The 14,038-nt window shown below is 46.8% G+C and overlaps 1 protein-coding gene across 1 annotated transcript in view; it reads left to right on the top strand.

Moving 5' to 3' along the window:
• Positions 1-13,701, top strand: part of LOC120393275 (maestro heat-like repeat-containing protein family member 2B) — a 38,677-nt gene extending 24,976 nt beyond the window's left edge. The window contains exons 12-14 of the mRNA XM_039517820.1: positions 4,232-4,305; positions 10,528-10,710; positions 13,648-13,701. Of these exons, the coding sequence (XP_039373754.1) occupies positions 4,232-4,305; positions 10,528-10,710; positions 13,648-13,701 (311 nt within the window). The remainder of the gene's footprint in view (positions 1-4,231; positions 4,306-10,527; positions 10,711-13,647) is intronic.
• Positions 13,702-14,038: the final 337 nt, after the last annotated feature.

Genomic DNA, 14,038 nt, shown 5'->3' with positions numbered 1-14,038 from the left:
AAAGGGACGTTTCTTTCTGGTTTTGTTCCTTCCAGGTGCCAGCTATCCTGAATATAATATATAGCCACGTGCCTACTATCCAGGAGGGCAGCTTGAGGCAATTCCTGCTGGAGGCAGTGTCTATTCTAGCTCACCATCACCTAGAGGCAGTGCTCTCCAGCCTCCTAAGAAAACGTCTGCCGATGGACAGGTATATACCACTACCTATTGCATTCATCTTGGTAAAACATGGATCCCACAGCTTTACTGGGAGATGTAGGGCTTTATTTAAGCAGCAGACATTTTGGGATAATTCCTGATAGTTAATAGCCTGGGTCTTTCTCCAGGAAGGTCCAAGAGCATGTTAAGGTGGGGTGTGGAGAGAAATTAAGTGTCATTCTGTTTCCATTAATTCATAACTGCTTTGACATCCTAAAGACCTAACTTTACTGGTATAACTGGAGTGTATTGTTGGAAACATCTACTTCTGGAGCCAGCCCTGCTAGAGGGCTTTGCTGCCCCAAGCAGCAAAAAGGAAAAAAACAAGCTGCGATCACGATCTGCAGCTCTACCCCCGCCGCTTCAGTCTTCGGCGGCAATTCGGCGGCTGGTCCTTCGCTCTGAGAAGGAGTGAGGGACCAGCCGCCGAATTGCCGCCGAAGACCCAGACATGCCGCCCCTCACCATTGGCCGCCCCAAGCAGCTGCTTGCTGGGCTGGTGCCTGGAACCGGCCTGGCTCTCTAGACACCTGAATTGACCTCACTTGGGAAATTAGCAGTGGCTGTTGATTTCCTGGTAGCATGACAGCTTCAAGTCCAATCCCTGGCTGATTACAAAGAATAGGGCCAATATTGTCATCAGACTGCCGCTTGGTATCAGTGAGGGTTTGGCTGCTAGAATAGAGTTGCCATCCTTGGGACTTAAAACTGGACTGGAAGCAGATCCATCATTTCATTTAAAGATTCCTAACTGATAACTCAGTTATCAGTGCTGGAATCTAAGACGATACGAACGGCCATAGTGGGTCAGACCAAAGATCCATCTAGCCCAGTATCCTGTCTTCCGACAGTGGCCAGTGCCACATGCCCCAGAGGGAATGAACAGAGCAGGTAAATGTCAAATGATCCATCCCTTCTTGCCCAGTCCCAGCTTCTGGCAAACAGAGGGTAGGAACACCCTTTGTGAAGGGGACCTAGGATGGCCATGAATATTCGTTCTCGTAATTGTATGTCCAGTTAGTAGGAATGTGGCTTTTCTTTCATCAACTTGCCTTCCAAACCCTGGATCTTTGGGAGCCACATGCTCATGAGTCCATGTTTCCTGGGAAGTAGGAAAACAGGAACTGAGGTTGGCGCTCTGTGTCCTGTGCTTCGGAAGTCTAGTATTAATGGTTAGGCTGCAGTAAGACTAGGTCACTTAACCTAGTTCTGTAACTGGAAACTCAATATTTAAACAAGAGGCGTGTTAGAGGAGGACAGTGCTCCTAACTTTCTCATCATAGGCAAGGAGAAAATTTGGTCTTTACTTAAATAGGACGCATTCAGTCTGAGCCACAAAAGTGTCCAGGGGTCACATGTAACTTCTATTAAATTGCAGTGACACCACTGAGCTGTGGAGATCTCTGGGGGGAGACCCCTTGCTTGCCACTCGAGTCCTACAGGTCCTAATGGACAAAATAAAGACTTCAACAAGCCAAGAAGGAAGCGTCACCTCAGAGACTGATACTGACAGGCATTTGGCAGCTGCTGAACCTCTCTCAGTAAGTTAGATGACAGACACGCCTTTCAGGCTTTCCTCTGTCCTGTGACAATCCTGCTGATAGGAAGCTAGAAGTGTGGAAGAATATTGCTGTGTGGGCACTTCTCCTCTGATGTACAGTTTCCCTGAGTCCAGCTCTGCTGTCTGCGGAACAAATACAGCAGTTTTAGAGTACATGGCTGATTTACTTAACATCTGGCAATTAGAAAGTCTTTGAACCAGGTTTCTCACAGTGCTTTGCAAATATTCCTTAGGACTCACAATATGCCTTGGTAGGTCAAACACATTTTTATAGATGTGGGAAACTGAGCCACGAGTTAAGGGAGTTGCTTGCAGTCATTCAAGTTACTGGCAGAAGTGAAAATTCAGTACAGCAGATATCAGAAGGGGAGAGAGGGTGTGATGGTGTTGGGAGGAGATCTCATTTTTTACCATGCTCTCCTTTCAGGCAACATGTGCCATCTCTGAGGTGGTGTCAGCACTGCAGTCAAGCGAAGCTGTGCGGGAGCTGCTCCCAGAGCTGTTTCCTATTCTCCTGCAGCAGGTCAGCCGAACCTTAGGACAAAAGATGCCTTTGCCAGTGAGAAGCAGCCAGAGGCTATTCCGAAAAGACCAACAACATACTGAGGACAACCCTTGCCGGTAATTAGAAGGAAGGGAGAGAAACAAAGAGAATTCCAATAGAGTTGTGTGACACTCCCCAGGAGTTCCCAAGGTTATGAGGCACTTTACCTCATAGAGTGCCCTTAGAGTGAAGAAATCTTGTCTGTGTCTGCTGTGGGTTAGTTCCCTAAAATGACCAGGCTCTGGCAAAACAAGCACTGCCATCCAGGCCTCCTCAGACCCCAGTCTCTTTGTACAGGTTAGTGATAGGGACACACCAACCCCCGAGTCTTCTGACCATTCCGTATAGTGTCCAGACCTTTATCCACTGAACACTCACAGAATTACCAGGCCTGCTGTTCCCAATGGAACAGTACACACCAGTTTATTACTTCTACTTTAGACTCTATACTTTATTACTTATACTCTATAGTGCAAAACACACAGCACTTAGCTGTATTTATAGTGCAAACAAGAGCAGAGATGATCAAAGAACAGAGATTCCAGTGACAGTGAGTAAGAATGCAAGCCAAAAATGGTTACATGTATAATGAAATCATAACATGCTCTTAGAGACTAAACTTAACCACCAGGTTAACCTCCTGTCTAAAGATGTTTCTCACCCAACATTCTCAACCAAGCCTGATAGCGACCCCGCTGTCCGTCTCGCTGTCCATCTACTTCCTAAGTGAAAGATGCCAGGGTGTCGTCTTTGCCCCCCAAATATACTAGAGCAAACCTTTGAGGTGTACCCCAAAATTGGGTCCCCACCCCCTATCTACTTCCTGTTACTTTTCTTTCTTTGAAGTTCTCACAGTCCTTCTGAACTGAATGTGAACCCTACATGCTTAATTTACATGTAAACAAACAGATGGAGAAACATTTCTTGCCTGAAAGAAAACCATTTTTTCACCTTTCCTGGTGACTAGTCCCTAGACACAGATCATAAGAATGTAATTTTCAATGTACAGACATGGCTCTTTACACAGCATCTGTAGATGTGTTCCACAATGATATTGGTGACATGAGCTTTTATTTGAGACTCATATGGCAATCTTTTAGTGAACTAGAATGTACATACCAGACCCTCAGCACCCACTCTGTGCCCTCACCAGTTAACACTAAGAGATTCCTGAGTCATCAGTGGACTTCAGCTCTGGTAGCCCATTAATGTACATTTCCCACCAATTTCACAACAGTTTCTATTATTGTTGTGTTTCTTTATTCCGTGCCAACAAGGCGCTCAGATTACAGACTTCCTGGTTTTATAATGTCTCTGACTTTTCCTAGGAAACCAGGATCTAAACTCTGTTCACGGATGGGCAGCAGGTATAAAATAAACATAAGGAAGTACAACTTCACACAACACATGGTCAACCTGTGGAACTCATTGCCAAGGGATGGTGTGAAGGCCAGAAGTATAACTGGGTTAAAAAAAGAATTAGATAAGTTCATGGAGGACAGGTCCATCAGTGGCTATTAGGCAAGATGGTCAGGATGCAACCCCAAGCTCTGGGTGTCCCTAGGCCTCTGACCACCAGAAGCTGAGATTGGACAACAGAGATTGGATCACTTCAGGATTGCCCTGTTCTGTGCATTTCTTCTGAAGAAGCTGGCATTGACCACTCTTGGAAGACAGTATACTGGACTAGATGGACCATTTGACTGACCCAGTAAGGCTGATCTTATACAGTGGCCACAGTGAGTCAGGTTTTCAAGCATGGGTGCCTAAGGTTTGTCCACAAAACTTGAATTTGTTCCCATGGATGGGTACCTAGCTATGTGATTGCTGGCGCTGCAGACACAAGTGTCTATTCTGCTCATGCTGTTGGCCCATGCACAGGCCAGTTTTAGGTACCTCTATGTGACGGGTGGTATGCTGTGCCCCAGCCTCTTCCATGAACACAGACTGCTCTGAGTCCCTCCAAAGTGTTCTAGGGATGCCTGCTCCTGAGATCCTGCTGGTAAGGGCTCTGATGACTGTTTGACCCCAATGGATGATCTTAAGTCACCTTTACTCTTGACTTTTGTTTTCTTTCTCCTCCTCTTGTCTCTCAGGGGACTTCTCCGTCCTCACCTTCTCTGTGGCTTGTACTTTCGCGTCTAGGTTCCTCCAGCCCCTTTACATATATTTCCTCTTTACCTGGCCCTGCAGGTTTTACTTCCACCCTCCTGGGCCTCCACACATGCCTTGGTGTCCCTGTTAGAAAGGGATCCCAGTCCATGCCCAGGAGAAGGCAGTGGGGCAATCCATCCACTACCCCTACATGTTTCTGCCTAAACTTCCCCTTGATTTCCAGAGTCACCTCTGCCATTGGGCAGAATTTATTATCCCCATGTACATATTCAGTTTTGATCCTACCTCTGGGAAGTATCCAGTGGGGTTTCACTAACTCCTGCCTGATCAGCAAACAGGATGAAGCTGTGTCCATTATTCCCTTTGGTGGCTCCTCCCTACCCATACCGATATGGTAGGTACTTTCCTTTTTCTTCCCTGCCTGGGAGTCTTGTCCCAGCCACAAAACTCTGCAAACCCACAGCCCATTTTAGGACAGTCTCTTTTTAGCTGTCCTTCACGTCCATGTCGGAAGCACACTGTAGGTCAAGCTCCCACTACAGTTCCTTGAGGCTCTTTCCTCTTCTTCTTGCTGCCCTTCCCAGCTGAAGGCACTCTGCTCCTTCTCAAATCTAGCCCCTTAAACCACTGACTCACTCTGGGAATGTCCGCCTCTGCAAATTCCTCTGTATCTTTAACTGCGGGGTCCAGATTAACTGGCTGGTGCCATGTAACCCATACTACAGTATGCTCAGGGTGACTCTGAAGAAACTTCCAGAATCATGCAGTCCATGATCTCCCCCACAGTTTGAGTATCTGGCCTTACCAATGAGTGGCCCAGTCTTACAATTTCTATGCAAATACACAGAGGTCTAATCCCTCAATCCATCTTTCAACTCTCCATTTCTGGCAGTACTTTTCCGTGGACAGGCCCCACCTTGTCCAGCATGGCTGCCTTAATCATGTCCTAATCTCTTGCCCGCTAATCACTAAGAGCCATATATGTGCTTCCCCGGTTAAATGGGGTGTCCGTTGAAAGGCCCACATTGTTCTGTCTTTGTGAGGTCTCACCGCTGCTCCTTTAAGAGTAACCAAAACCAGATCAGGGTTGTTCGCAGGTCCCATTTTACAGAGTCTGATCTCCTGTGCCTGGTTTCCATTTCCTGTCACAGGACTCGCCAGACTTTGGAGGAGTTGTTGCCAGACCTGGGCTTGTTCCCGTATAAATTCCTGAAGGCTCTTTTGCTGTTAAACCTACCAGGCAAGCAAAGGCTGTTTTTCTGCCTAGTGGGATTGTTGGAAGGTCTGTGGGGTCTTCTACACCAGCAGTTCTCAACCGGGCCGGTTTTAGGGGGTCTGCCAAGCAGGGCTGGCAGTAGACTAGCTGGGGCTTAAGGCAGAAAGCTGAAGCTCTGAGCCCAGCCAGGCTGGAGCCCTGAGGCCCAGCACCTGCACTAAAGCCCCGAGCCCCTGCACCCTGTGGAGTTAAAATCTAGAGCCAGGAGCCCCAAACTCTGATTCCTAGCAGGGCAGAGGCCTGGGAGTGGGCCATGGAGTATTTATAGCTTGTTGAGGTGAGAGGCTCAGAAGCAGAAAGGTTGTGAACCCCTGTTCTAGACATCTCTTTGCTGTTTCACCACCCATTTCAGTGTGTTCCCTCCATCCCCCACACTGCCAAATCTCTACCCTGGCTTCTCCAGCAGGCTCTCTATTTGCATAGATAACAGGGAAATCCCTGATGAGCCCCCAGCTGTGACAGAGAGGGGTGTTGCACATTTTCTACAAACACAGACCACGTTGAGACTTCCTTGCTTGTAAACACCAACGTGAAGTCTATTTAATCCCCCTATCAACACATAGCACCTTTATCTTGTATCTCAACTTTCTAAACTCTTCTCCAAAATGGGGGGTAAGCTGTTTCCACTCAGAGAGCTCACTTTGTCAGGCTCTCCCAGCTTTTTGTCTTTCTGTTTCTCTTTGGGTGACCAAACAGCAAATGTGAAAAATCAGGACATGGGGTTGGGAGTAATAGGCACCTGTATAAGATAAAGCCCCAAATATCGGGCTATCTGGTCACCCAAGTTTCTTTCTCTGTCTGTTCCCCTCAAAGGGCTCCTGCCCATGTCCTTTTATACAGTTTCCCTGTTAATGGAATGACTGGTTCCGTGACTCACTAGCCCCAATCTAACCTCGTAATCAGCTACACCTCTGTTCAATTAGGCTTTCTGTAAGGAACTCAATTAGTATTAATAGTGACCAGAGTGCTGACTCAAGTGCAAACCTCAGCACTCTGTCACATCATATCTGGTTATAGGACCCCAAAATATCCACTAGTGATCACCACATTCTATGCCCCCAGTTTTTGGGTCTTGATCATGTATCTTTTTTATATCCTTGTACTCTGCTAGTGCCCTTACTCCTTGCAGAAAGTGAAAAATGACTGCAAAATTTTGTCCCTAGCAAAACTAGTTATATGAGATGTATGAGACAGAAACTTACTTCCTGGCATCAAGTCCTTCCAGGGACACTGGTGTCCAGGATATTGCCAATGGATGAACTGTCGATGAACAGCAGACCTGACAAGTAACCTGGGCTTCCTGACTCTGTTCAGGCTGCACCTTTCTACTGATTGCTGCAGTTCTGTGCCTCTCTTTCCCCAGGTTTTCTGTCCAAGCATTAGAATCTCTGCTTTTCAAAGTTGGGAATGAGAGACTGGTGAGAGTGCTTGGGAAGCAGAAAGCATGGATTCTGCTTGAAAACCCCCAGACTCACCATGAGGGAGTGTGTCTGCTGGTGAGGTAAGAGATCTAGGAGGCATGATTTTATCCTTGGGAATCAGTAGCAAATAGAGTGGCTGAGAGGGAACCTCCAGTTTATAGCTTTGTGGGGGGCGCCCTGGGTGGAAACACACATCTCTCACCCATAGATATCAGAGCTGTCTGCTCAGAGCAGCTGAGTTTTTGAAGTGTGCAATCGACCCCATAAGCGGTTTCTTTTGCCTTCCAGTGTTCTGCTAAGATCTGGACTAGTAACACCTGAGATCATACAGCGCCTCCTCCCCTGGGTGAATTCCCCAATGGAAAACTTCCGAGTCACCAGCACAGCTTTCCTTGCCCAGGTAAGACACAGGGCTCCAAGAGCAGTTTCACCATTAGACAATTGTCTGTTTGCCTTTCTTTTAGGGAGTTGTACAGTTCAGTTCATAGGAGTAACTGTCATTTTAGATAGTAGACTGGGTCCCCCTTTATATGGAAACCTGACAAGGAGCTTCATTCTACCTTTCGGAGTCATTCTCTCTCTGATATTTGTATTGCTGCCATTGCCTATACTAGCTACACAACCACAGGCGCTGGATGAGAGAGATACAGACAGAGTTTGAAGTACTGGACCTCTTCTGCCAAGTCCTAGTGCTGATACTAACCAACAGCTCCTGATTTTGGTTTCGCTCAGCAGATCTTCGGAATGAACCTAGTGTCCTAATACTATAAAACAAGCAACATACAAATACATTCACAACTATCGTAGGTTCTCATGACTGTAGTATCTGAGTACCTCAAAACTCATTAATGTATGTATGTGTCCCCACAACACTCCTGGGAGGTAGGGAAGCACTTTTATTCCTATTTTACAGGCAGGGAGCTGATGCGCAGAAGGGCTAAGTGATTTGCCCAAGGTCACCCAGGAAGTCTTTGAGGGAGCAGGAAATTGAAGCTGGGTCTCCCAAGTCCTAGGCTAGTGTGATAACTGCTGGACCATCCTCCCTTTCTACAGCCCTCCTCTAACATCTGCATCATATTTCCCACTGACACTAAGTAACTATCTTAGGGGCTCATCTGGTTCTAAGAAAAACAATCGATCTGTGCCTGGGATGGGCTGTTCCTGGGCTTTGAGGCTCCTTACAAGAGGCCTCATGGTCCTACTGCCCCCTGCCCCAGGAAAAGAGCCACAAATCTGGGGCTGTCTATAGAGGCCTCATGAAAGCAGCCAATCAGAGCCCATCAAGCTCAGCTAAAAGATGCTGCAGGGCCTTAGCAGGTCAGTTCCTGCCAGGAACTGGAGGGGCAAGAAAGGGTGCTGCTCTCTGGCTGCAGAAATTCAGGGGATTGCCAGAGTTTGATTCTGGCAGCATTTGCTTAAGTTGGGTTTGCAGGAAGAGAGTCCTTAAGAACTTGAACCTTGAGGTGAGGGTGAAGCTAAAAGTGGCCGGTAGGAAGAAGCAACAATGAACTGAAATCAAGCGGTACCTAGCTACTGTTTACAGGGTCCATGGTTTGGAAGCCAGAGTTATGGGCAGGCCCTGGTTCCCCTACCACTTACAGTGGCATAAGCCCCAGGAAGGGGACAATGCTTACGGAGAGTTGAACAAAGGGCAGAATTTCAAGGACCCAGAGTTGGGGCTGGAGACCCTAGTGAGGGCAATGGGACTGTTCTTGACTAGCCCAGAAGGGGTTTATTTAGCCTTTGGGACTTAGCCAGAGGCCTGAGCCACAGAAGACTCACTGAGGTCGGCTAGCAGGGTGTACCAGGGGTGAGAAAAGGACTGTGGTACCAGACCTAGCCACTAAGAGGCTCTCAAAAGGTGAGTGGATCCCTATTATAGTGCCCAAAAGGAAGGCTCCATGTTTTTAAGACATTTCTCATTTGTGTGGAATGATAAAATTACCTGTTATGTGCCAAGTATCAGAGGGGTAGCCATATTAGTCTGTATCTACAAGATTGTGGCTGTAGGAGGACTCCTTGTTTTTCGTGTATTCCATGTCTGCTCAAATTCTATTCCCAATCTTAATGATCATATTGGGTCTAATGGACATGTTGATTTTATTTCAGCTAATGAGTGATCCCATGCTGAGGGAGAAGAAGTTGCTTAAGATTGTCTTAAGCATCTTGGAAGAAAGGTCACAGGATAGAAACAGCATTGTCCGTCAGATGGCTGTAAGAGGCCTGGGAAATATAGTCGATGGGGCGCCTGTGAAGGTATGAGAGATTACTGAATAGGATGCAACATAAGTAGAGAAACCAGGGGAAATAATTGTTCAGAGTTTACAGAGGCTGCACACAATGCACTAGGCCAAATTCTGCTCTCTCCCATACCCTAGTAACCTCTTTGCAGTCAATACAGAGCAAGCTGGATCCTTTGGTAAACTGGGCATAAGCAAACAATGTGCACTTTAATATGACCATATGTAAATGTATACATCTAGGAACAAAAAATGCAGGCCATACTTACAGGATGGGAAACTTTATACCAGGAAGCAATGACGCTGAAAAAAACACTTGAGTCATGGCAGATAATCGGTTGAACGTAAGCTCCCAATGCGAAGTTGTGGCCAAATGGGCTGAAATGATCACTGAAGGCATAAACAGAGGAATCTTGAAGAAAAGTAAAGAAGTTATTTTCCCTCTGAATATGGCACGCATGTGAGCGCTGCTGGAATACTGTGTCCAGATCAGGTGTCCACAATTCAAGAAGGATGCTGATAAATTAGAGAGGATTCAGAGAAGAGTCACAAGAATTATCAAAGGATTGGAAAATATACCTTTAGTGATAGACTCAAGGAGCTCAATCTATTTAGCTTTACGAAGAGAAGGTTAAGGAGTGACTTGAGGGCAGTCTATAACTACTCACATGGGGAATAAATTTTGATAATGGGTTCTTCACATTAGCAAACAATGGTATAACAAGATTCAATGGGGAAAAAGGAAGCTAGATTAATTCAGACTGGGAATAAGACATTTTTAATGGTAATTTTAATTAACCATTGGAACAATTTACCAAAGGTTGTGGTGGATTTTTGGTCACTAGCAATTTTAAAATCAAGATTGGATGTTTTTCTAAAAGAGATACTCTAGTTCAGAGACTATGTTATGCAGGAGGTCAGACCGGATAATCACAATGGTCCCTTTTGGCCTCGGAATCTAAGTAACTAGAAATCTAATAATAGGATTACACAGGTGTATTATGGCACCGAGTTTGGCTCATTGTAGCTAGCACCTGGTCTGAAATATAGCTATAGGTCTCTGGGGGAAGAGAGGGTTGATGAAATTCCCACAGCTTCATAACTGCTAAAGAAAACTTTTATTATGAGTGTGATCAGCGATAAGTGTTCTTTAATGTAATATATTTGTACAGGTGAAAAAGCACAAGAAGTTTCTTCTGGACATACTGATCAAGGCCTTAAATGACACTTCCAGTTCTGAAGTGATTGGCGAGAGCATGAAAGCACTGGCCAAAGTCCTGAAGGAGCTGAAAGAGAAGGACATTGGTTCTTCCTTCAAAGACCTCACCCAACAGATCCAGACCTACTTTGACAATGTATGTGAACAGAACTCTCCAAATCCAGTTCAACCGATCTTGATTAGACTCGATTTACGATGTGTGATGTGGACTCCCTGGGCATTGCTCATGTCAGAGTGCAGAGATTTTAGGCCCCAGGGAAGGGAGGTGTTTTACGGAGGAGGAGAACATTAGGAGGATGGGGATGACATCCCTGCTCCAACAGTCTCACCCTTCTGTTCTTCTTGATTGCCACTGGGAACCTCAAAGGAAGTCTGAATACTAGATTAGGTAGCTAGATAACCATGAAAAGGGGGTTACAGAGTGCAATAGAGAGTGTTGTGCCTGCTCTATACCATTTTTATGCGAGAGGGTTGGAATGATAATTCTGTAGTGCAGAGAATTTTGAGATTTCAAATTTTGGGTTCCTATTTGTGGGAACCCCTCTCCCCAAACTTCAAAACTCCTTGTGAAACAGAATTACTATTCTCAACCTAGCTCTGTTGGAAGCCTTAGCCCAGGGCAGTCTGCACTCAGACTATCCTGGGAACCCAGGAAACTCTGGGAGCTAGAGGTGCCAGGGAGTTGCAAATTTGAAAGCCTGGACTCCCAGGGTCATAGAATCATAGGGTTGGAAGGGACCTTAGAAGGTCATCTAGTTCAACCCCCTGCTCAAAGCAGGACCAACCCCCAGATTTTTACCCCAGTTCCCCAAATGGCCCCCTCAGGGATTGAACTCACAACCCTGAGTTTAGCAGGCCAATGCTCAAGCCACTGAGCTATCCCTCCCCCCGAAGCTGGGGGCGTGGAAGCCTATGATCCCAGTCAGCCTGCTAGATTGGCTGCCAAGGAGCTGGATGGGTGCACTGGCAAGACACCAGGCAGGTTTCTAAGGACCCCTGCCTGGCTTCCGGAGGAATTTCATCAAAATTGAACTGTCTCTAAAATATTTTCATGAATCAGCAAATTCGAACAAAGAATTGGTTAATTAAAGTTTTTCCGACTAGCTGTAGTTGGAATCACTCTACTTTAGCGTAGAAGAGACGGCTGTATGAGGTGTGTGATGGGATTGTTCCTTACTTACCAACTTGTGGGGCTTTCTTGGCTGTAGGAGGACGATGCTCTTCGCTCAATGGCCTTTGTCCTATTTGGCATCTTGGCTCAGTTAACAAAGAAAAAATGGAAGGCCTATTTTGCTGAGCAGGTTCGAAAGAGCTGGGTCACACTTCTGCTGCATCTGCAAGACCCAAGCCCCAAGGTTTCAATGGTAAGACCAACAGTAACTTATTTACTAAGCCAAAGGAATCTTCCTCCCAATGCCAGGGGAGCTCTGCTATTCCTGCCTGTTATGGAGGCCCAAATTCTCCCCTCAGTTCATTGCCCTCCTGCTGAGTCAGTTCCAGCCAGGTTGGTCCATGGCTGCTTCACCAGAATCCAGGATAGGTCATGGGTCTGACCCCTACAGGTCTCTGTTCCTGTCTGTCTCTGCACCCCAGGCCCCTGCCTCCCCAGAACAGAGGAGAGACCACAGCTGTGCCTGGTGAAGCAGCTTTCATCGGTATATCTGTTCCCAAAAGACATTGATGCTACCTCCAGGTTTCAGTGGAACCTCTCCCCTCTCCCCTCTATTCCTGCATGTTTCTGCCAATTACATCCAGATGAATCCCTTTTTGTCCTGGAATAGATGAGCAGTCACACAGATGATTTCCCTTTGATTGAACATAGCACTCGGTAGGGAACAATTCAATGGTGTGACGCTCTTTTCAGGAATGCAGAGCTACATTTCACCTCTGTTTCCCATTTTGGGACTGAAGAGACTCCAACATGTGATCAATAAGCACCTTGGTGGCACAGATGAGCTGAAGCCTGAAGAGCTCCAGGTGGACATTTGCAGACACCTTGTGAGTGAGCTGTTGAACCGTATGAGATTATTGACTGGAGTGGCTTGTGGTGGTGTAGAGGGGGGACGTTTGATGGATAATGTAAATAACTGTAAGGGTGGGATATATGAGGGAGAGTGATGGGAAATGTAAATCTGCCCCAGATTCCCATTTTTCCCACTTCTACCCAGCCACCTGTTCTTTCCCTTATTTACCTGTGGTTCATAAAAGCATGTGCTGGCAGTCAAAGGGCACTTCTAGCCAGAGAGAGCTCATGTGTCCCTGATTTCCTCTAGGCCAAAGAGAATGCAGAGCTGCTGGAGAACTTGTACAGCACCACCATCACATACTTCAGTAACAGCTGGGAAGAGATCCGGGCAGTTGCCGCCAACTTAGCTGGTGAGAGATGATGCCCAGTGTCCCTTTTGATATTCCCATTGAGGGAGTCAGAAAAAATTCCCACTGTGCAGCACTGAGCTGCCATTAATCTCTCTGTGCCTCAGCTTCCCAGCCATAGATGGAGATGTTAATGTCCCTACCTCTCCAGGATGGTGGTCGGAGGAATTCATTAGTTGCTATAAAGGGCTTCGGGATTGTTGCAGGGGAAGCACGGTGCAGTCATTTCGCAGCAGCGGCTGGGACACCCTCACGTAGGGCATGGTGACACTTTGAGTTGGGGGTATAATTTCCAGCTTGATGAGACACACCCGCACTAGCCCTGTGTGCTAAAAATAGAGAGTAGCTGCGATGGCAGGAGCAGCAGGAGGTTTAACCACCCCAAGTATGATCCCATCCAACCCCCAAAGTCCATTCTCACAGTGTCTGCTCCTCCCACTGCTTGTGCTGCCTTAGCTACATTCTAATGCCAGCACTGTCGGAGCTAGTGTGGGCCCGTCCCATTGAACTGGGAGTGATACCCCTAGCTCAAAGTGCAGACCTACCCAGTGCTGTTCAGTGCTCCTCACTGTGACTTCATCACTGGGAGGCAAGCAGCCCACCTCCCCATAGCGCCTGCTGTTTCACCTTCCTGGCCACAGCACCTTGTCAAGGAAGCATTAGGGTCCTCCTCTTTGACCCAGTGCCCTCTTCTCCCTAGCACACCCATGTGAGACAGGCAGGCATTGTGGCTCACCTATCAGTCACCTTGTGAGATCCCTGCTTAGAACTCACTTATTCCTGGCCTCAGTCCTTTGCTCAGACCACTAGACCAAGACACTATCTTAGTATGTCTCCAATAACTGACTGCAGTGGCAAGAGGAGCACAGACTGTTTCAAGCAAATGGGTTTTATGTAAACATTCTTTTTAAAAAAATGTCTCTCTCATTCTCTTCAGTGTGGACTCTAAACTGCTCTAGCATCCTCTTGCCCACAGCTCACCCTTAGGCCCACAGTAGGAGACCCCAAAGACCTGTCTAGGGGCTGCTAATATCACTTTGCACTCAACAAGGGAAGGTGGTGGTGTTGTTGTTGTTGTTTATTTGACATTG

Source organism: Mauremys reevesii, unplaced genomic scaffold (genome assembly GCF_016161935.1).
Source record: "Mauremys reevesii isolate NIE-2019 unplaced genomic scaffold, ASM1616193v1 Contig176, whole genome shotgun sequence".
In the NCBI taxonomy this organism is placed as follows: domain Eukaryota; kingdom Metazoa; phylum Chordata; order Testudines; family Geoemydidae; genus Mauremys; species Mauremys reevesii.
Note: the sequence above shows the minus strand (reverse complement) of the source record. Positions and strands in the feature narration are given on the sequence as shown.